The sequence below is a fragment of the Onychostoma macrolepis genome, chromosome 12 (genome assembly GCF_012432095.1).
Source record: "Onychostoma macrolepis isolate SWU-2019 chromosome 12, ASM1243209v1, whole genome shotgun sequence".
NCBI lineage: Eukaryota > Metazoa > Chordata > Actinopteri > Cypriniformes > Cyprinidae > Onychostoma > Onychostoma macrolepis.
The window spans coordinates 21,984,028-22,006,188 of NC_081166.1; the positions used below are offsets into that span (position 1 = coordinate 21,984,028).

Genomic DNA, 22,161 nt, shown 5'->3' on the forward strand with positions numbered 1-22,161 from the left:
GAAAAGAACAGCGTGAATGACCTCCATGGCTTCTCTTTTTGTGTTTCATGGAAGAGCAATAGGCAATGCCATAGGCAATATAGGCAGCTGCCTAGGGCATCACAACAGGGTGCTGCCCCAGCACAGAGCTGTCAAGGTGCGCACTGAACTAGTGGTCATTTTCACTGGATTTCACTAATCCTGTTTTCCACATTGTGCCCACATCTATCATCATCATCATCATCATTTTATATACAGTGTGTATATATATATATATATATGTTGGTGCTTCTTCTCTTCAGTTCACCCAACTCATTTTCTATAGGGTTCAGGTCAGAGGACTGGAATGGCCAGCAGAAGCTTGGTTTTGTGCTCAGTGACCCATTTTTGTGTTGTTTTTGAGGTTTGTGTTTGGATTATTGTACGGTTGGAAGATGCAAACATGGCCCATTATAAGATTTCTAACAGAGTCAGTCACTTATTGATTTTTTTATCTGTTGGTATTTGATAGAATCCATGATCCCATGTGTCTAAACAAGATGTCCAGGACCTCCAGCAGAAATATAGGCCCACAACATCAAAAATACAGCAGTATATTTCATTGTACACATGGGGTACTTTTTATCCCTGTGTTCACCAAACCCACCTTGAGAGTTTGCTGCTAAAAAGCTCATTTTTAGTTTCACCTGACCATAGAAGCCAGTCCCATTTGAAGTTCCAGTCGTGTCTGATAACTGAATATGCTGGAGTTTGTTGTTGGATGAGCTAGGATAATTTTTCTTGTAACCCTCCCAAACAACATGTGGTGATGTAGGTGCTGTTTGACACTTTTTTTTTAATTTTTTTTTAAAGGTTTTCTGACTCCGAGACTCAACTATTTTCTGCAATTCTCCAGCTGTGGTCCTTGAATAGCCTTTGGCCACTCAAACTCTCCTTCTCACCGTGCATTAGGACGATATAGACACAAGTCCTCTTCCAGGCAGTTTCATAACATTTAATGTTGATTGGAAATTCTTAATTATTGCCCTGATGGTGGAAATGGGAATTTTCACTGCTCTAGCTCTTTTCTTAAAGCCACTTCACTAATTTGTGAAGCTCAATTATCTTTTGCTGCACATCAGAAATATATTCTTTGGTTTTTCTCTTTGTGATGGATGATTAAGGGGATTTGGGCTTTGTTTTCCCTCCTATTTATATTTCTGTGAAACAGGAAACCATGGCTGGATAATTTCATGTTCATAATCACCCTGGAGTGCTCAAAATTGTGAATATGAATGAGAATATACAGTGGGGCAAAAAAGTATTTAGTCAGCCACCAATTGTGCAAGTTCTCCCACTTAAAAAGATGAGAGAGGCCTGTAATTTTCATCATAGGTATACCTCAACTATGAGAGACAAAATGAGAAAAATAAATCCAGAAAATCACATTGTAAGATTTTTAAAGAATTTATTTGCAAATTATGGTGGAATATAAGTATTTGGTCAATAACAAAATTTCATCTCAATACTTTGTTATATACCCTTTGTTGGCAATGACAGAGGTCAAACGTTTTCTGTAAGTCTTCACAAGGTTTTCACACACTGTTGCTGGTATTTTGGCCCATTCCTCCATGCAGATCTCCTCTAGAGCAGTAATGTTTTGGAGCTGTCGCTGGGCAACACGGACTTTCAACTTCCTCCAAAGATTTTCAATGGGGTTGAGATCTGGAGACTGGCTAGGCCACTCCAGGACCTTGAAATGCTTCTTCTGAAGCCACTCCTTCGTTGCCAGGCGGTGTGTTTGGGATCATTGTCATGCTGAAAGACCCAGCCACGTTTCATCTTCAATGCCCTTGCTGATGGAAGGAGGTTTTCACTCAAAATCTCCCGATACATGGCCCCATTCATTCTTTCGTTTACACGGATCAGTCGTCCTGGTCCCTTTGCAGAAAAACAGCCCCAAAGCATGATTTTTCCACCCCCATGCTTCACAGTAGGTATGGTGTTCTTTGGATGCAACTCAGCATTCTTTGAGTTTTTACCAAAATTTATTTTGGTTTCATCTGACCGTATGACATTCTCCCAATCCTCTTCTGGATCATCCAAATGCTCTCTAGCAAACTTCACACGGGCCGGACATGTACTGGCTTAAGCACGGGGACACGTCTGGCACTGCAGGATTTGAGTCCCTGGCGGCGCAGTGTGTTACTGATGGTAGCCTTTGTTACTTTGGTCCCAGCTCTCTGCAGGTCATTCACTAGGTCCCCCCGTGTGGTTGCTGGGATTTTGGGGTGAGATCTTGCGTGGAGCCCCAGATCGAGGGAGATTATCAGTGGTCTTGTATGTCTTCCATTTTCTAATAATTGCTCCCACAGTTGATTTCTTCACACCAAGCTGCTTACCTATTGCAGATTCAGTCTTCCCAGCCTGGTGCAGGTCTACAATTTTGTTTCTGGTGTCCTTTGACAGCTCTTTGGTCTTGGCCATGGTGGAGTTTGGAGCTGGACTGTTTGAGGTTGTGGACAGGTGTCTTTTATACTGATAACGAGTTCAAACAGATGCCATTAATACAGGTAACGAGTGGAGGACAGAGGAGCCTCTTAAAGAAGTTGTTACAGGTCTGTGAGAGCCAGAAATCTTGCTTGTTTGTAGGTGACCAAATACTTATTTTACCGAGGAATTTACCAATTAATTCTTTAAAAATCCTACAATGTGATTTTCTGGATTCTTTTTTCTCATTTTGTCTCTCATAGTTGAGGTATACCTATGATGAAAATTACAGGCCTCTCTCATCTTTTTAAGTGGGAGAACTTGCACAATTGGTGGCTGACTAAATACTTTTTTGCCCCACTGTACTTCAGAGATATTTTACTCATAAGATTTTCTAGGGGTGCCAATAATTGTGAAATACATTTATTTCATGATATTTCCCCCATTTTAAATTCTTATTATCCAAATTAAATGTTAGATTTTTGTGAATTTTTTAAATAAAAGATCAAAAGAATTAAGGGTGCCGATATTTTTGGCCATGACTATATATGTATGTGTGTGTGTGTGTGTGTGTGTGTTCGTTCCTGTATATATATGGGACAACAGGAACGAACACACACACACACAAAAGCAGAATTATATTGGTTTCAGTATAACATTCAGGGTGACACAAGACCTTATTCAACAAGTCTTTGCAATAATGACTTGCTGATGTACATTATCCCTTATTTAAATTTATTTGAGATGTATAGACTACTTTAATAATACTTTCATTGTGCTTTTTTGTTGTTGTTATTTTTAAAGCATGAAGTGTTAGTACCTATTATTAGTATTTGCATGGACAAGTGCAAAAAGTAAAAATCTTCCAAATTAAAAAAAAAATAAAAAGCTACATGTTCCTTTTTTTTATTTTCAGATGAACTAATGCTTTAATCGAGACATTTTTGTTGTCATATCAATCCCTTATAATTGTAGACCAATAGACTTTGTCACAATGAAGGCTCTATTTAGTTGAGGTTCTGTTTTCGTACTGTTTGTCTGCTGCAAAATTCGAAAAAACAAACAAACAAGTAGATGAACTAAATACAACATACATCGTCAACTTTTTTTTTTTTTAACACCCCCTCATTTTTTTTTATCTCCTTCCCTATAACTATTACCTAGAGTGCTACAGAATTTCAATACAGTGTGTTCAGATGGTCACACGCCACTGACACAAGAGCCCCTCTGAAATATTGATTAGTGACTTTCTCTTCTACTCCCTCTGCTCCTAAAATCTGTTACTAAAAATACCATCCCCCCCCCCCATCCCCCCCCTCTGTGGGATCTGGCAGCTGTGTAATATTTTCTGTTTTGTTTCACACCAATGTCAAGAAATCCAACATCAAGGTTTAGGAGATGTTTTTCATGTAACCCTTAAATGTCCCATAATGGCCTTTTGTGAAAACTCTTGGAGTGACATCCAGCAGTTCACTAAAGAAACGATGCCAATAGGAAGATTGTTTCAGTTAGAAACAATCTTCCAAAACAAAGCTATCATCTTAAATTGCGATCATTACAATACAAAAATGTTAAAATTGATAGACAATTTTACAATTCTTGGTACTAATGTAGATTCAACAGTGAACTAATATGTTTTTTTTAAACACATTGCTTTCTTGAAGTATTTTAAGAAAGACTTGAATTATAAAAATAAAATGGAAAGGTTTTTTTTTTTTTTTTTTTAAAGAGAAATGAATGTGCAAATTCAAATTAAATGAACAAACTGGAAACAATGTAATCAAATTATTTTGAGTTTAAACCATACAGTATTTCACATCTTGCTTGTTGGTGAGACATGTAAATATATGATTTATTTATCAAAAAGTAAGTCCTGAAAAGCAAGCTTCCTTGGTGTAAGCAGTGAGCAAGGTAATTGTATGTATGTTTGAATAGAGCTGGTCACATCTGGGCCATGTCTGAAAGGCTGTAGCTCCTTTGTGTGAAGGCTTGGAAGCTGTATGAGAAATGGCCTTTTGTTGTCTTAATGAAAAAAAGCACCATGAAATGGCAAATTACTGTCTGATGGGAGAGAAAGGCCAAAAATGGAGCAGACAGTAAAGCTCATTCATCAGTGGTTCCTCTGTCTTGGGCAGAGGGAAAAGAGGCTCCTCTGAGAGCTAGAGAAAAGAGAGACTGTAAATAATGATCTTTCCCAAATACATTGTTATTTAGTTTCTACTGTCAAGGTCAGATTTTATTTTCTTGCATCTGTTCTTATTGATAAGTTAGGCAAGCACTTGCTCGACCTTGTTTGAAACTATATCTGCCTCTGCCACTTCATCTTTTCATGGATAAATCATAAAACCTTGGCTCAGTCAATAGTCTGTGATATGTATCTAGACTAGTTAGTTGTTACTGTTGAGGCCATGTTTCTTACAGCAGAAATGAAAAATTAAAGGGACTGGCATCACTGATTGATAAAACGATATCACTTGAGCAAGAGTGTGTAATGGCTGCATGGGCATCATTTTTTGCACACAGACTGAAATGAGTTTACTACTGAGATGAACCATAAACTCTTCACTCTTCCATTTGGAAAATGTTACAGGACAAACAAAAAACATTAATGTATCATACTAGTCAAATAGATTGCCCCTATTAGATTTAATATAAAACTATAACATTTGTGTAATACATTTTTGGTAGTGGTTAGGATGTGTAGTCTATAAAGAATTCTTCTATAAAGATTTTATGTTGGTGCATGGCACCGTTATCATCTCTTCTTCTCGTCAGTGCTGTTTGTCGAGGCTGTCGAACTGTTTGACCTGCTTCATAACGCTTAGCAATATCACATGAGTAGGAGTGTGATGTGGCTCAGCACGGCTTTGATTACCTGCGGCACGAGGTCACATGCCGATATAGAGCCATTGCGCACGACTGCAGGTGTGATTATTACATTTAAGCGAATTCATTCACCACAATGGAAAGCATATTTATTCTTTCTGAATTGCTCCCTATCCCCTATATCAGGGGTTTCTGAATTTTTTTGTTAGTTGAACCCATTTTCACATGAAATATTTGGTAACACTTTATTTTAAGGTGTCCTTGTTACACACGTTACATGTACTTACTATTATAATAACAATAAATTATGCATAATTACATGAAGTAACCCTAAACCAAACCCTAATCCTAACCTAAGTACATCTAGATAATTAATATTACTCTGTACTTAAATGTATAATTACACTGTAACAAGGACACCTTAAAATAAAGTGTAACCTAATTTTTTTAGTATTTATTTTACAAACCCGATTCCAAAAAAGTTGGGACACTGTACAAATAAAAAAGGAATGCAATAATTTACAAATCTCATAAACTTATATTTTATTCACAATAGAATATAGATAACATATCAAATGTTGAAAGTGAGACATTTTGAATTGTCATGCCAAATATTGGCTCATTTTGGATTTCCATCAATGCTGAAAGGTATATCCAAGTTCTAGAACAACATATGCTCCCATCCAGACGTCGTCTCTTTCAGGGAAGACCTTGCATTTTCCAACATGACAATGCCAGACCACATACTGCATCAATTACAACATCATGGCTGCGTAGAAGAAGGATCCGGGTACTGAAATGGCCAGCCTGCAGTCCAGATCTTTCACCCATAGAAAACATTTGGCGCATCATAAAGAGGAAGATGCGACAAAGAAGACCTAAGACAGTTGAGCAACTAGAAGCCTGTATTAGACAAGAATGGGACCACATTCCTATTCCTAAACTTGAGCAACTTGTCTCCTCAGTCCCCAGACGTTTGCAGACTGTTATAAAAAGAAGAGGGGATGCCACACAGTGGTAAACATGGCCTTGTCCCAACTTTTTTGAGATGTGTTGATGCCATGAAATTTAAAATCAACTTATTTTTCCCTTAAAATTACACATTTTCTCAGTTTAAAGATTTGATATGTCATCTATGTTGTATTCTGAATAAAATATTGAAATTTGAAACTTCCACATCATTGCATTCTGTTTTTATTCACAATTTGTACAGTGTCCCAACTTTTTTGGAATAGGGTTTGTACTTTGATTTGTTTCTATTTACAACATAGGTGACAAATGTTCTAAAAATATACCCTATTAAGATTATTTTGTTGTATGGTGATTGTGATATGATAAACATTTCATCTCATAAGAAATGTCTTCACTCTGAAACATGCAGCAATCGCAGTCTTTTTCAGTTTGATAATTGCACTAAGCCAAATCATGTTTTCAATTTTTTTTTTGACTTACAGCCCTATAGGCGATTTCCGAGAGGCTAGCAATAGCAAGCTAGATTTGAAAGCATAAGATCCCACTATCCCTGCAAATCACTGTCCTCCAAAACACATGAAAATGTACACGCAGACTACTAGAGGCTAACCAGCGACACAATGAGAGATGGCATTGGTGGAGGGTTGAATGCAACACTACAATATTAACTCCTGTCTCATTCGCCAGTTAGAAAACATTACAGTACAAAGCACATTATATTACAATAATAACACCTTCCATTCTTTCTCGGTCTGCAATATTGTAATGGCACAGGCAGATGGCGTATCATGTCTGCACAAACAGGGTGCACAGAGTTATGCGAATACATACGCTAACAGGTAGGTAGAACAGCCTATTGTAGCCCTCGGACCGAAGGATATGATGGATGAACATTTTATGGTCCTACACCTTTCACAGATGACATAAATTCATTTAGACTACTTAACTTAGTGATTGCTATCAGGGTGTGAAGAGACTTTCAACCTGCATAACAAAAAATGTTTTTGATCCGAATCCCCTACCCCAGACCTGTTGGTGTCTGTGTTTCCATCTTGGTCTAAAGTACCGAGAAGATTAGGCAAATAGTCTGGTGACGTAGGTGTGCGCACGTTTCTCAATATATACGCAAATTTCGGACTTGCGTCCTTGGTAGTTCGGACTTTGCAAGTTCGACTCGGGAGTGTGAACTCCCAGGGACAGGAGGACACAAGTCCGGTAATTCTGCAAATGGAACAGCAGCGTACTTGATAACATCAGTCAGCTTGCCTTGTTTACTGCAATTTTCCTCACTCTATTTACAATAAGATTAAATATGATATCAAACATCACTGCCTCTTTTCGTTTTCATTTAAATATATTAATAGCCTCGGAAATGTAGTTCAGGGAACGTAAGTTACATTACAATGAAACGAAATATTATATCAAACAGCATGGCCTCTTTTCTTTTTCATTTTAACATATTAATCGATTAATAGAATAAAGACCAAAGATTACATGTTAGATTTACCCATTGCGAATATATGGTGGTTAAAATAAAATGCTGCATGAACTCAGCCAATCAGTGTGTTCAGCGCCCAAGTCCCACCCCAGAAAGTTCCGGACCTTTGAAAAAGTACTACCTCGCAAGTAGGGACTTTCTGAGGGGCAAATTTGTACCTGGAACTTTATTTAGATCCTGGTTCCTGCGGTGGAAAGGAAACACACCAAGTACCCTAGTTCCTGGGGAAAGTTCCTACGGTGGAAACGGGGCTTTACAAACCCCCTGCAGTTCCCTCATGAACCCCAAGGGGTTCACAAATCCTCGTTTGAGAAACCTATATAATGCACAATTCATGGAAATAGTAAAGCAGTGAACATGTGACTGATTTCAAATGTAGCTTTAGTAGGATGTAGGTGTTATTTATCATTTAGGGAGGATAATCAAGCTATTTAATTATCAACCAACTTAAGGTTTTGGGTAAAAGAGCCAAAGGATGCTTCTCAATCAGCTTCCTAGCTATACAAGTCTGGGTCACTGGTAAGGACCCTGGCTCACTACACATTGGGATAGTGATTACTCTATTTCTGGTGACATGACTATGTACAATGTCAATGTGCAATGTTGTAGAATGTCACCACTGGTATTTATCAACAACAGGCAGGACCTATATTTTTACTCTTACATATTTTGTATTATTTTTAATGCTCTTTAAACACAATATTTCAGCCAGAATATTATTATAATCATTAACTAGATGTGTTGAATTTTGCAATTGAGACAGCCCTTAAAATGGCTGATTCCCTGATCAGTGCACTGGAAGAATTTTGCAATTGAGGCAGCCCTTAAAATGGCCAACTCCCTGATCAGTGCCTTGACTGTGCTGATTGACACGCACCCAAAAACACACCAATGATTCACATTTGCTGATTTCTCTCACTCATTAATGTTAACTTTGGCAAGTGGCAAAATCTATCAAAATTGTGAATGATTCCCCCCAAGAAGTTTGAGTTCTGAGTTCTTGTGAAGTTTGAATCGGTCAGAAAGTCTTTGTGTGGCTTTGGAGGCCTGTAGACCACAGAAATAACTAGCGGAATATCAGAGTCCAATTGCAATTGAAATTATATGTAGTTCTTTGAATAGTTTGACACTGAAAACATTCTTTAAAAATTTAAATCAAACCGCCATCCCATCTCAGATCGGTGGGGGAGTTACAAAATTTGCAGTTGGGTGATATGAGTTCAGAGAAAGGAGTGGATGGAAAGGTAAGGAATCTGCATAAGTTAAAAATATCCAATATTGATAGTGGTAATGTCTTATGGGTGGTATGGCCAAAAAATACAGAAGAGTAAAATGTGAGCTTTCAGCCTTTCTGTTGTGCGGTGTGGAAGAAAAATTTTCACATTTTTCAGAAACTTAGTGTTGTCATAATTTTTCAATGAAATAAAAAACAGTCAGCCTACTCCAAGAAACCTCTCTTTTTATCTTGCACCGTTTCTCCTGTTCCCTTCTGGGTACGCCTCTATTGTCATACCATGAGTAGATAGCCGGTCATGGGGAAAAGTCATTTAACGGAGGTCCTCGGCTGGCACTAAATCTTCTCTGAGAGAGATGAGTTGTGGAGAGGGGAGTGACTTCCATCATGTATGAGAACTGCTCCTTGCTTGAATACGCATCAGTTGTCTTCCTTCCTTCAGAGAAGTCTACTCTACCCAATGCTTTCCCATCCTGAAATTAGCCATCCTTATATTTTAAATTGTTTGCTCTTCTCCTTTTGGCTAAAGGGCATCTTCTACACCCCTATTCCTGAAAGCGATTTGTTGTTGTTGTTATTGTTTCTATGTTTTAAGGATGATTTAGGGATGAAGGAAGTGCAAAATGCCACATATGCATAAATGCATTTGTTCTTGTTAACTAAGCAAAATGAATGTTTTCAGAATAGTGAACTTACATTCATTGTGTATGGAGAAAACCAATCAATGCCATTTGACCATTTTAACAGTTCAGATGATTTTATAAACTTTATACATTTTCAGTTGCCAATTCCAAATTAATTTTGGATTAATTTGGATTTCTAGAAGACAGTCATTTTATTTATTTATTTAGATGTTTTAGGTGACAGTCGTTTTATTTATTTATTTAGGTTTATATTAGGTGTCTTTAACTACTTTGTGCTGTCATTGTACTGTATTGTTTTCAACTTTTGCTGCTATTGTGGTGGGATATGGTTAAGGTTAAGGACAGGTTTAATGGTATGGGTAGGTTCAATAGTGTAATCATAGATTTATTTTATGTTTTTTTTTCATAAGTCTGAAGTAGAAAATAAATAATTCTCTGAAATATAGGACATTTATCTTAAAGAATTTAACCTGCCTCTTTACAAAAACTTGTTTGAAATTGTTGGACTGAGGTCTGTTGTTGTATAGGATAGTTTGCAGAGATCATGGCGTGACTCTCTTTTCACATATTATATTTAAGGACATTCTCGACAACCTGGAGAATGTGGAGTCATGTGACCTGGAGGAAGATGACCTCATGTTGGATTTGGACCTGTCTGAAGATGCATCTTTACACAGCGGTGAGTGATTAAAAAAAAAAAGAAACATCCTCTCACTTTCAACTACTTGGGGTGGGGTGGGGGGGTTGGTGTGTTACCCCACTCTTCCACTTGCAAATTCTTGATCACATCTGGGGGGACACAAGGTTACATGTGTGCAAGGACAATCAGCTGTCCTTCCTGTCTTCCTGTAGCACTGTCTTAGACATCTTTCATTACGGATATGGCAGTTTATTGCTCTGGTCACATATTCACTATTTATGTTTCCCTGCAAAAGGCCTATGGCTTGTTCACACAGGTGAGCAGAAACCCTGAGCATCTTTTTTGTTGCGTTTTTTTAGAGTCAGCAGAAAGGTCCTAAGTTATTACAAATGTGACCTTCATTGCCTATGGCCTGTAAACAGTTTTTGTCTTTAGGACTGTTCCACAGCTGCATGAACAATAATTGTTTATGGTTCATTGAACAGTTATGAAAAATATTTACAAGTATTTCTATAAAGAATTTTGCTGAATTTATATACTACTGATACCCCACCGTATGCAAGCTTTTATATTGTTAAATTAAGTACATGTAAATATACGGAAACTGACTCAATACTGGCTAAACAAACTTTCATGCAGATTTACTCCAGATGTACAGTGCACCACTGCATGCCATCACTGTAGGCTTTCCTGTAGCTCAAATAGTAGAGCATGGCGCTAGCAACGCCAAGATCGTGGGTTCGATTCCCAGGGAAAGCAAGACCTGATCAAATGTAAAAACTGTAACTTGAATGCAATGTAAGTCGCTTTGGATAAAAGCATCTGCTAAATGCATAAATGTAAATGTAAATATCTTTACGTGAGAGAGAGTTAGATGTCATTGTCTTGTGTTTTGAGTGGAATTATGAGCTTTGAGGTTTTACTAGGGCAGTATCTGAACACTGAATACAGAGCTGGCAGTAGTTCTGTCTGTGTAGGAGTGTAAATTCACTTGTGGATCTGCTCTTATTTCTCCTTTAAAGGTATAGTTCAGCCAGAAATGAAAATTCGGTCATCATTTACTCACCCTTAAGTTGTTCCAAACTAGAGGTCAACCGATAGTGGATTTTACCGATACCGATAACTAGGTTGGACCACACTGGACGATACCGATTAATCACCTGATAGTTTTTAAAATGGATACTGAATGAAAACTTAAATAGTGCTTTTCTATTAAAAAAAACAAAACAAAAAAAAAAACGTACTGAACCATACTTTGTAAATGATTAAAAGATATGAATATTAATTATTATATCGATCATTAAAGTTTGTAAAGTTCATAGTTTATTAACTAATGTTAACAGAAGACGCTTTCAAATGTAAAAATTGATTAGTAATAGTAAATGTTGAAATTAATACTCTAACAAGGAACAATACTTTCATTAATTTTAATGTTATAAATGGACTCTTATTGTAAAGTGTTACCATTTCATTTCAGCAGTCATGCCATCTACATCTACACAAAAGCCATAGCATTCAAATTACATCTATATGGATATATGTATTCTCTCACACTTTATTTGCTTCTATTTTAGAACACTTCATGATTATCTAATAAAAAAAAATAATAATAAAAAAAAATATATGGCGGTCGAATACCGGACAAAAGCAAAAGTGCGTGTATGAGTACTATATCACACACCGGACTCAAAAGTTTATTTCAAGGAAGAACAAAGTGGCATATATGAGTTTGAAGTTTGGCATTTAAAAAAAACAAAGCAAACTGAAAGAGAAAGTGCAATCTGAAGTCATTATGAACATTAACAATGATTTGGGACAAATATAATGTAATTTAATGGAAAACTATGTGAATGGCTCTCTGTGGCGAGGCAGGATTTTCTGTAGGCTGCATTTAAATACGCAACTAAAGTTTCCGCTCTGTGCAGCGCATAGCCTCACATGTCAAAATAAACGATACGAGGTGTTGGTGATTTCTGCTTACACTTTTCAGCAGCTTGAGCAACTGACGCATACCCGGAAAACGGCATGGATTTTAGCCGATAGTTCCGGCAATCAACTATCGGTGCCAATTAATCGGCTAAACCGATTAATTGGTCGACCTCTATTCTAGTGTTGTTAAAAGACCGGTACTTCGGTACCAAGTCGGTACTAAAAAAATGAAAACGTCACGGTACCAGGTTTTTTTAAGTACCGGTGGTACTGAGTACCCGGTCAACCCGGTTCTTGATGCGTACGGCCCTATGATTTCCGCGATGCAGAAAACGCGGACGGAATCTCAAAATCCAGTTATAAAAACGGAATTTACAGTTTTGCACGGAATTTGTCAAAGTTTGGATGAATTAATCAAAAGTAGGTCGTTACACTTAAATCAAATCGCGACATGGACTAGTATCTGTAAATATTAAGCCGCAAAAGTCGATTCAGATATGAATCCTGCATATTCTGGAGTCTCTGTGTGAATGAATGAATGGCAGAGATTTTTGTTACTACACACACTGAAGCACACGTGACAATCACGGTGATTTCAGCATCTGCTGTCTCAATGAGGACATAAATGCATAAACAACATCTACAGAACTGCTCTGAGAGTCACTTCACGAGCATTTTACCATTTTCATTTGAGTAAAACCAGAAATTTTAAGGTATTCATGGCAACCCGTCAAAATAAATGTTCAACTTAAAGACATTGTGCCAGAAATATATTACTATTATTTAGTAGAATGTATGTGATACTATTACTACTGTTGAAATACTGTTGATAATATTTATCTTTAAAGAAATAATCACACAATATATTTCTTCCATATTTTAATTTTAATAGTAAATCCCCTTTATTTACCAAAAAAATTAAATGTGTTTAAATTTCATTAATTAAAAGACAAATTAAATTTGGGTGAAACTTTACTGTACTGTTTTTCATACTTTTATTACTTGCGGAAAAACTTGAAACACAATTTAAATAAGTATAAAGAATGCCATTGATTTTTGTCCATTTTATTATTGTTTGAGTTTATTATTAAAAATAGTGTGTTTTTTAATTAGTATGTGGTACTGAGAACCGTGGATTTTCACTGGTATCGGTACCGAATACTGAAATTTTGGTACCGTGACAACACTATTCCAAATCTCCTTGAATTTCTTTCTTCTGTTGAACATAAAAGATATTTCAAAGAATATGGATGACCAAACAGTTAATGGTCCACATTAACTTCCATTGTATGGAAAAAATACTATGGAGCCATATCTAGAGACCTAAATATCATAGAGAGAGGAGTTTGACTTGGGCCAGTAAGCAAACTCACAAAACTCTAGAATGGCAAATGTTCTGGAAGTCACCAACAAAAGCACTCACAAAACTACTTTCTGATGTACTGTACTTATCTGTTGTAGACACTGATGGGACATCACCTTATGAATGCTCTGAAAAAGATGGCTGGCCAATTCAGAGGAGGAGACGACAGCAGCTCTGGGGCAGGCGTGATCAGTTCTGCCGTGAAAACAGGTGACCCTTTTATTTATGCATTTTGATGTTTAGTGACATTGTTGTAAATTGTGTCAGTGCTCATCAGTGTGTAAGAGCAAGCAACTACATTGTCATAATTTTCAGGTTAGTACTACACTTAGTAGTAAAGATCTGGACTAATGGCTTTCAGCATAAAATCTGGTCGATTTTACACCTTTTTTTTTGGTGCAAAATCTACTTAGCCTGGAAGAGACTGAGTGTTTAAGGCCAGAAGAAAAAAAAAATTCACTGCAGTTTCCAGTTGAAATGAACACTAGTGGTAGTAAAACACTTACAACTTTTATTCCTTTTCACACAAATCATCTTTACACAGACATTTTATTGATTAATAAAGACTTATTTTTGCATCTCTTATGTTATGACGTCATCACATTTAAAATAGTGCATGACTAATACATTTTGACATTTGCACCACATAGCATAATCATCAGCAAGAATCAATGTAATGTAATTTTGCAGAATTGTCACCTAAAGTCATATTTTTCCTGTGAGCCTAGAACAGACTGTGAGTGGGCTGGCGTTAAGCCCATCGGAGGCTAAAAGTAACCTAAAAAAGATAAGCAAATATTTTTTTATATTGAATACCCGCGTTTTGAATGCAGTTTTCAACTGTCTTTGTTCTGAAATTTTGTCATTTACAGTTCGAGTTTTCAGCCTTTAGTCTCCACAAGTGCATCAGTGTCTGTTTTATATGATTAAAAAGGCAACATTTTCTCTTTGCTGCATGTCTAAATTCACATGTTGCATTAAATCTGAACATGAATAATCAAAGACACTGAAAAGTCACTGCACGTGAGAACTTTAAACTTCACTTCACTGAACACAACTGTCCTTTGCCTCTATCGCTTCATTCTCAAATCCTCAAAGCCACATTCTTGGCAGAGCCCCTGCTTGCCCTATACTGTATTTCCAGACTCAGAAGGAATCTGGATTTCATGGCTGTCATTGGAAAACTCAGCATGTTGGCCTGTTTGCAGGTTGAGGCCTCTGGATGACCTAGCACATGTTCTGTGATCACTTTCTTTTTGTCTGACACACAGAAGTGTCATTTTCCAGTCGTTTGACGGCCGCAAAGAACCGGGGCTGGAGAGGTCAGACCAGGTGACATTGGTTGAGTTGAAACTCATGACTCAAGACTGCTCTTCTGTCAAAGAACAGCTGCTTCAACTGAAGACACTGCTTCAGGTCAGATACAAACACATTTTTGAATATATAGCCTGGGATGCTCACAAGTTTATCAATCTGGTTCTCATGAAAGCACCTGGAAATTTTGTTTGTTCATTACACTGCACTTTAACTAATTGTTTTTTCTAAGAAAACACTATAGTGCAAATAACCTTTTGTCTACTTAAGTGTAAAGGCCCGTTCACATTAAGAACGATAACTATAAAGAACTATATTAGCGTCCACACCAGTGGATGCTATCTGTTTATAAGCGCACACTCGTCTGCCGCTTTGAATTCTTGAGCAGGATTGATTCCGATTGGGTGTCAATGTTTTTATCGTTCATCAGCTGGATAAAAAATCATTCTGAAAGTGATTCCAAATTTAATATGAAATATGAAATTTACGATTCCAAAATCTTTGCTCCAAGGGTATTTCACAAAGCATTTTAGCACTAAAACTAGCTCCTAAATCTGTGAAACGTTAGGGGCCCTATTTTAACGATCTAAGTGCATAGTCTAAAGTGCATGGTGCAGGTGCACTTAGGGTGTGTCCGAATCCACTTTTGCTAGTTTAATGATGGGAAAAACGGTCTGCGTGCTCGGCGCATGGTCTGAAAGGGTTGTCCTTATTCTCTTATTGAGTAATGGGTGTGTTTGGGGCATAACCTGCAATAGACCAATCAGAGTCTCATCTCCCACTCCCATTCGCTATTTACACGGCGGAATTTGCACGAGCTAAGACTGAACGCATCTCCAAAGAGGAAACAGTTCTGTTTGTGTGCGAAGTAGCCTAATTCTGATACATGTAATGACTATCCATTATGATGACGTAGGCATTTTTTATATTTATGTAGCCTACGCAATAATAATAATCTTTTACATTGTAATCCTTTAATTTTTAATATTTGGCATGTTTGTGTGCTGCTGCGCATCCCTGTGTATGTAATAAGCAGAGTGTACATGTGTTGTGGACCCGCCTATTGGCGCATATTACTAACACGCTCTTTAAATAACTAAAAAATATTGCGCCACTGACTTTAGACCAGGTTTTAGTTGGTCAATGGCGCAGAAATACAATAAATTTATACTCAATGTATTATAACTGCATACTGTTTTATAATGTACTACAATAATGAGGTGCAAATATTTGCCATTTTTACACCGAATGTAAACAACATCTACTATTTACACTTATTCCAAAGAAAATGCTGTTAACTTTAACTAGGTTAAATAGAATCTATCGTTATTTGCACTTAATTTACTGTAAATAGAATATCTCTAATAATACTGCATTTCTATTTGCCCTTAGCATCTATTGCTAAGGAAATATGCTATTTCTTCTTAGTGTAAATAGCATCTAATGAATAGCAAAAATCGTCCAGCTGTAGGCTCCAACCCCCCACGACCCTAACACTGTGAATACACTGGATGCGACAAAGTAACTGACCGTTGTAAATTCATTTGTCCTTCATGTCAAAAGTAGTGCACTCACTTACAGTTAAAGAAATAGAATAACAGGGCGTCAGTTTACTGTCAGGGATTTGTTGTGTCACACTGCACCACATCCAGTGCAGACAGAATCACTGTTTAGTACGGTTCTACTGATCATTCGCGTTGTGTTGCACCACTCACGTCCCAAAGTAAACACAGTGTAAAGTGGATAAGCAGTTTGGAGAATGGACAAATTGATTTTTTAAATGCCTTATACTGGGAAGCTCTAAGGGAAGACCTGCATTCTTGGACCAGCTTTTCTGAAAAATTTCTGTCCAACAACAGACTAGTCATTTAGTGAGGTGAACTAGTATGTCTAGCAACTAGTAACTTTTGAAATGTCAGCACTCTAAAATTTGGAATTCCAAATATGTTGTAATTGTTGGTCTATGTATAAATGCAGATGTAGGTCTGACTGTGTTTATTCAGTCTATTGCTCCATGAATACAGCATTTTTTTTTAAGATGATGTGTCCCTGAGTTCTTTTCCATTCTGTTGCTCTGCATTTAACGTTTACAATTTTAGTAACTATTTTACTCAGAGCCTGGTCTATTGTTTTTAAAAGTGACAACGGATAGAAGACAACGAAGACAATGGAGAGAAGAGAGGGAAAGGATCTCAAGCTGGGGACTTGAACTTGATTCATCTGAGGCATATCAGTGCTATACTTTATGTCGGAGCACTGCCCACAAAGCTATGGCTTTAACTCTGAGCCTGTTCTGAGCTACGTGAGCTCAAGCGGTCTCTGTTTAGAGCTGATTGTAGATCATTTCTGATAGGTAGGACATGTTCTAGAGCTCCTTAGAGGAGTGTTACAACTCCTTTAATCAGTCTAAAGACTTTGAAGGCTTTGAAGGCTAAGATGTTATTGGAGTATGGAGAGATCACACATAAGTAAGAAAAAATGCTTCTCTTTGTCCATTGCTTTTCATCATGGGGACTAGATTTTGTTCCAGAATATTTCTGTCAACACCATTAGACTCTTCTCAATTCTCTGAGAGTCTTTTAAAAAATCTTAAATCAGATTTTTCCCCCCATACGTACATTAGTTTTTGTTTGATTGTTGGATAAAAATACACCAGTCCAGTGTGTGAAAAAGAACAGGACAGACCTGATAATATTTTCACATACAGATACACATACAATATTTGTCATACAGCTAATTTCTTAATTTCTCTTATTAAAGAACTTTTTAAAATACATCTCGAGATGCATTACAATTAAACAGAGTAATAATGGACAATTCACATCTCTTTTTATTGGTAAAAAAAACAACAAAAAAACTATATGTATATGCATACACATATGTATATATTTTTTGACCTTATGGTTTCATGTTGACTTAAAATGAGTAGATAGTTGAGAGAAGAAAGGAAATAATTGGTGTGAAGATCTTGGGGTAATGGGGCTGACAAATAATACAGGCAACACGGTATGCCAGAGCATGTGCGCTAATTGCTTCATAGTCCAGCGTGCTATCTAAAGGGCATTTACACTGATTGGTGGAGTTGGTGATTTGTGGTGACAGTGACTATTGGCAAAACTTCAAAGTTAGACAGAAACTTGCAACTGAATAGTAAGGTCAAGAGGTAAAGAGTCTTCCAAAGGGAGTGTAGAACGACTAATAGCAGCCAGCAGTACAATGGCACTGTGATGTAAGTGCTGTCAGAGTAAATGCATCTAATGAGGCTATATCCTTCTCTTGTTAACTTCTGGCTGGTTTGCTATTCCATGGCATAGTGTCTAGTTCAAGAGTACAGAGATGCAGGTCAGAGTTTACCTAACTTGAACTTCTGTACGCAGCTGAATGCAGAACTTTGTATTAGCTTGTTTTTCTGGTCTTCAGCATTCACGTACAAATGAATGGCAGTCAGTAGAGCAAAAAAAGTCTAGTGTAACCACCTCTATACACTGAGCAACTTTAACAATAAAACAGATGACTCATCTCCAGAAAATGCTGGAGTTTTTGAATGCATTTTCAAAAACTACAAGGTTGATTTTGTATGTTGTTTGTTTTAGATGGAGACAGATAGTTCAGTTGAGGATACTTTAGAGGCTAATACTCCATCATCCACTGACCAATCTTTACTTGATCAGAAGGTAAGATCTTGTGTTACTGTCCTTATTTATTGTCCTTTCGATCCATACTTCATATTACTTTTTTGAGCATAATAATGCATTGTCTAGGTCACTGTAGTTTCAGCAAATCATCATTTTTATATGTAGATAAAAAGTTAAGCCATGTTTATCAGGATTAGGGCAATATTCGTTAACAAACCTTTTTTCTGTGACTAAAACGAGACATTGACGAGCTAAAATGTGACATTACGTGTGTTATTTTTTTTGGCTATAACTAGTAGTAACGAGGAGGAGATGATCAGTTCACTTACCACTTGAACTGAGACCGCTACAGTGAATGCCACATTAAAGAGCATCAAAACCATATTTATTTTTTGTATTTCATGATAAAATTGACAAAATTTGAAAGCTGAGATTTTTCATATTAAAAGTAACAAAGCACAAAGCTCATTGCAATTATTGAATAGCAGACTAAAAAATATTATTTCCAAGTATTTATACTGTCTCTCCGAGCATATGCTGCATGGTACGGTTTATGATCTTGACGATTGTTATATATTGCTTATCCTGCCCGAAAAGACCATAAATATTACAGTACACGTCTGCAGTAATAATTCATTCACAGACATGAATTCTAAAAATGAATCATGTCCAAATAAATCATGTACTCCTACCTTTGTCTAGGCATGAGATTATTCGAGGAGCGTCTCGCTGCAGAACACAAGATCCAGGGGGCATGGTTGGATCCAGATCCAACTCCTCCCACCTTACATATACTTAAACCTACCCGTCTTAATCCCCTGATCCCTAAACCCACCCATCTCCACCCCTAAACCTACCAATCTCCACCCCCTAGGTGGATCCACCCACGCCCCCTGGATCTTGTGTTGTGCAGCGAGCCCTACTTGTAATGTGTAATGCAAATGTGATGTTATAAAACTGAATTATTTAATGCACCAACAGCAGAACCGACTCACCTAAAAACAAAAACAAATGTGTGTATTGTCATATTTTTGCTATTAATAAATAGGCATGTTAGGCTAATAACTGATCACATATGACTAGACTTATACATTTTTCATATTTCCATCTAAGCTTTGATACAAATCAGCCCCTGTTCTGTTTGGGCAGAAAAGAATGCAGGTTTATCTTGTCTTCCGTTATTTTCTAGGTGGCACTGCTCCTGAAAGAGGTTCAAGAACTGAGAAATGAGCTCAGAAGCAAAGACCGAATGATCGCTGAACTTTCCCAGCAGCTGGTATGTATTATATTCTAAATATTTACTTAAGAGGAACTGACTTAACATCAACCAAAAATCACAATGAAACCAGCATTGTAGAAATCACTCAGAAAAATGCAGTACTGAGAAAAGTGGGAAAATGCTATATTATTAACATGTTATTTCCGATAGATTACTGAGATGTGCTATGGTAAGTAAAGAACTCATCAATGAGATTGTGAATGAGGTAGTAACAATAAAATCATGTTACTACTATAAATTAATCGGTCTTAAAACAGGCAGTGTTGAACTGATTATTAATTACAAAATCTAGCTCTTAAATGCAGAAGCTGTATTTATTTATTTAAACAGTTTCTTATCAAAGCAAAAATATTATGTTAGGAAATTACATTGGCAGACATGCAATGAAAAATTGTTGCCAAATTAGCATTTTGTACATGAACTCCAAGCTCAGATCCTTTCTTAATCATTTAAATCTTCTCATAATTCATTATTTCTCTAGTTTCAATTTTTGTGTGTGTGTTTGTGTAAGAGTTTGTCTTTTATACTAACATATGTTATATGATTAAATTATGATATAATTTTAGGCAATATAGATTTTAATTTAAGTAATTATTAATTTTATGCATTGTGACATTTTCATTAAACACATTTTTATTCCATTTATTTATATTTTTGTAATTTGTAATCAGTGATGATTCTCATTAGATTCTACCACATATTGTATACTCCACAAATAACGAATCAATAATATATTAATAATATTTAAATAGCATATCAGTTTTGCTTAAAGGAGTCATCGGATGCAAAATTCACTTTTCAAGTTGTTTGAACATAAATGTGTGTTGGAAATGTGTGTACACATCTATCCTATAATGATAAAAATCCACCCAGTGTTTTTTTTATAATCCCTATTTTAAAATCCCCTTTCTCAAATCAGGCCGTTCTGAGATTCCTGTCAGAATGACGTAGTTCTGTACAGGCCCCTCCCACGATAGTTGACTGACAAGGCCGTCTTACCTTAAACCCGCCCTGTCATCTGTCCGCCATTGTGTGGCGACTCCAGTGCAGGGGAAGACAAAAATGTCTCCGATTGAGCGATTGAAGTGTTTTGTTGTTGTAATAATGAACATAGCAGTCGTCATTTACTCCTGACATCTGAGCCGCTGAAGACGCAGAGGATTAACGTTACTTTCGCTTTGATGTGAATGCATTGATCCCCGATCTGCCTAAATGCTTCTATGTTCGCATGAATCATTCGTGATCCAGCTTCATCTACAGAAGAAGTGAGTATAACGTTTTTTTTAAAGAATCTTTGCAAATCGCCTTTCCTAATAATGTGCTAGTTAGCCAGTTTCACGGCTAAAGTAAACAGTACTGCTCCTCACCCCACGGAAGAGAGGGGTGGGGTTAGCAGAGTCATTAGCATTTAAAGCAACATGGACTAAAAAACGGCTTGATGAAAACAGAGCTGATTTTGACAGGGTAAAGAAGGTGTTTTTACACTACCGTTGAGAAATTTTAAACAAAGTATGTTATAGACTTTTCATTAAGACCCTAAAGAATCATATCAACTTGTGGAAAATGGGTATCCGATGACCCCTTTCAATATCATAGTTATTATAATTGTCATATTGTTACAATAGTCAATTCAAGTCACCTTTATTTATATAGCGCTTTTAACAATACAGATTGTGTCAAAGCACTTAACAGTATCAAATTTACAATACAATACAAAACAGCTTAACTGTGTTTTAACAGGATTCTTTTTTTGAATAGCGAAAGTTATTAATTTGATTTTGGTGTATTGTGATGTGTGTTGTGACCTATTGAGAGTTCCCTGGAAAAACCAAACAAATGTGATGAGACCATTGTGTCATTTGTATGCTGTTAATTATGCTGTTTTATGTGGCAGTACATGAGCATTTTATTTTTAATTTTCATAGTCTTCTCCAGTTGAGGATATGCAGTGCCGCTGCTTGCAGGGCTCAGAGGCTAACAAGGAGTCACCGGAGCACCAGCACAAGGATACTCAAACCTTGTGGAAGGCACATAATGTAAGTAGTATACATGCAGAGATAGAAAACATGATCAGGGCAGCTTTATCACTATAGTGTTGGGTATATTAGGTACATAGTTATGGATAGCTACATTTACCCCTCAAATTACTTCTTACCATAGTGTGTAATTTGTAAACTAATACATTGTGTTGTTTGTATCATGTATCAGCTTCATATTTATGGATGTTCTGACAGTAAAATTGCTCTTTAACTCACCTGATACACTACTGAACCTGTGATGCAAAGCACTTCGGTACAAGTCACAAAAGAGCTCAAAGACTGGCATGGTTATGAATGTTTGCTATTGTTAACACTATCTGTCAGGATTAGGGTAGGGTTT

At 36.8% G+C, this 22,161-nt stretch overlaps 1 protein-coding gene across 7 annotated transcripts in view; it reads left to right on the plus strand.

Annotated features, from left to right (window-relative positions):
- ccser2b (coiled-coil serine-rich protein 2b) overlaps positions 1 to 22,161 on the plus strand; it is a 78,653-nt gene that overhangs the window by 24,108 nt on the left and 32,384 nt on the right. For all 7 annotated transcript variants that reach the window (XM_058794189.1, XM_058794191.1, XM_058794192.1 and 4 more), the window contains exons 4-9: positions 10,202 to 10,301; positions 13,653 to 13,764; positions 14,826 to 14,970; positions 18,462 to 18,542; positions 19,693 to 19,779; positions 21,708 to 21,818. In XM_058794189.1, the coding sequence (XP_058650172.1) occupies positions 10,202 to 10,301; positions 13,653 to 13,764; positions 14,826 to 14,970; positions 18,462 to 18,542; positions 19,693 to 19,779; positions 21,708 to 21,818 (636 nt within the window). The remainder of the gene's footprint in view (positions 1 to 10,201; positions 10,302 to 13,652; positions 13,765 to 14,825; positions 14,971 to 18,461; positions 18,543 to 19,692; positions 19,780 to 21,707; positions 21,819 to 22,161) is intronic.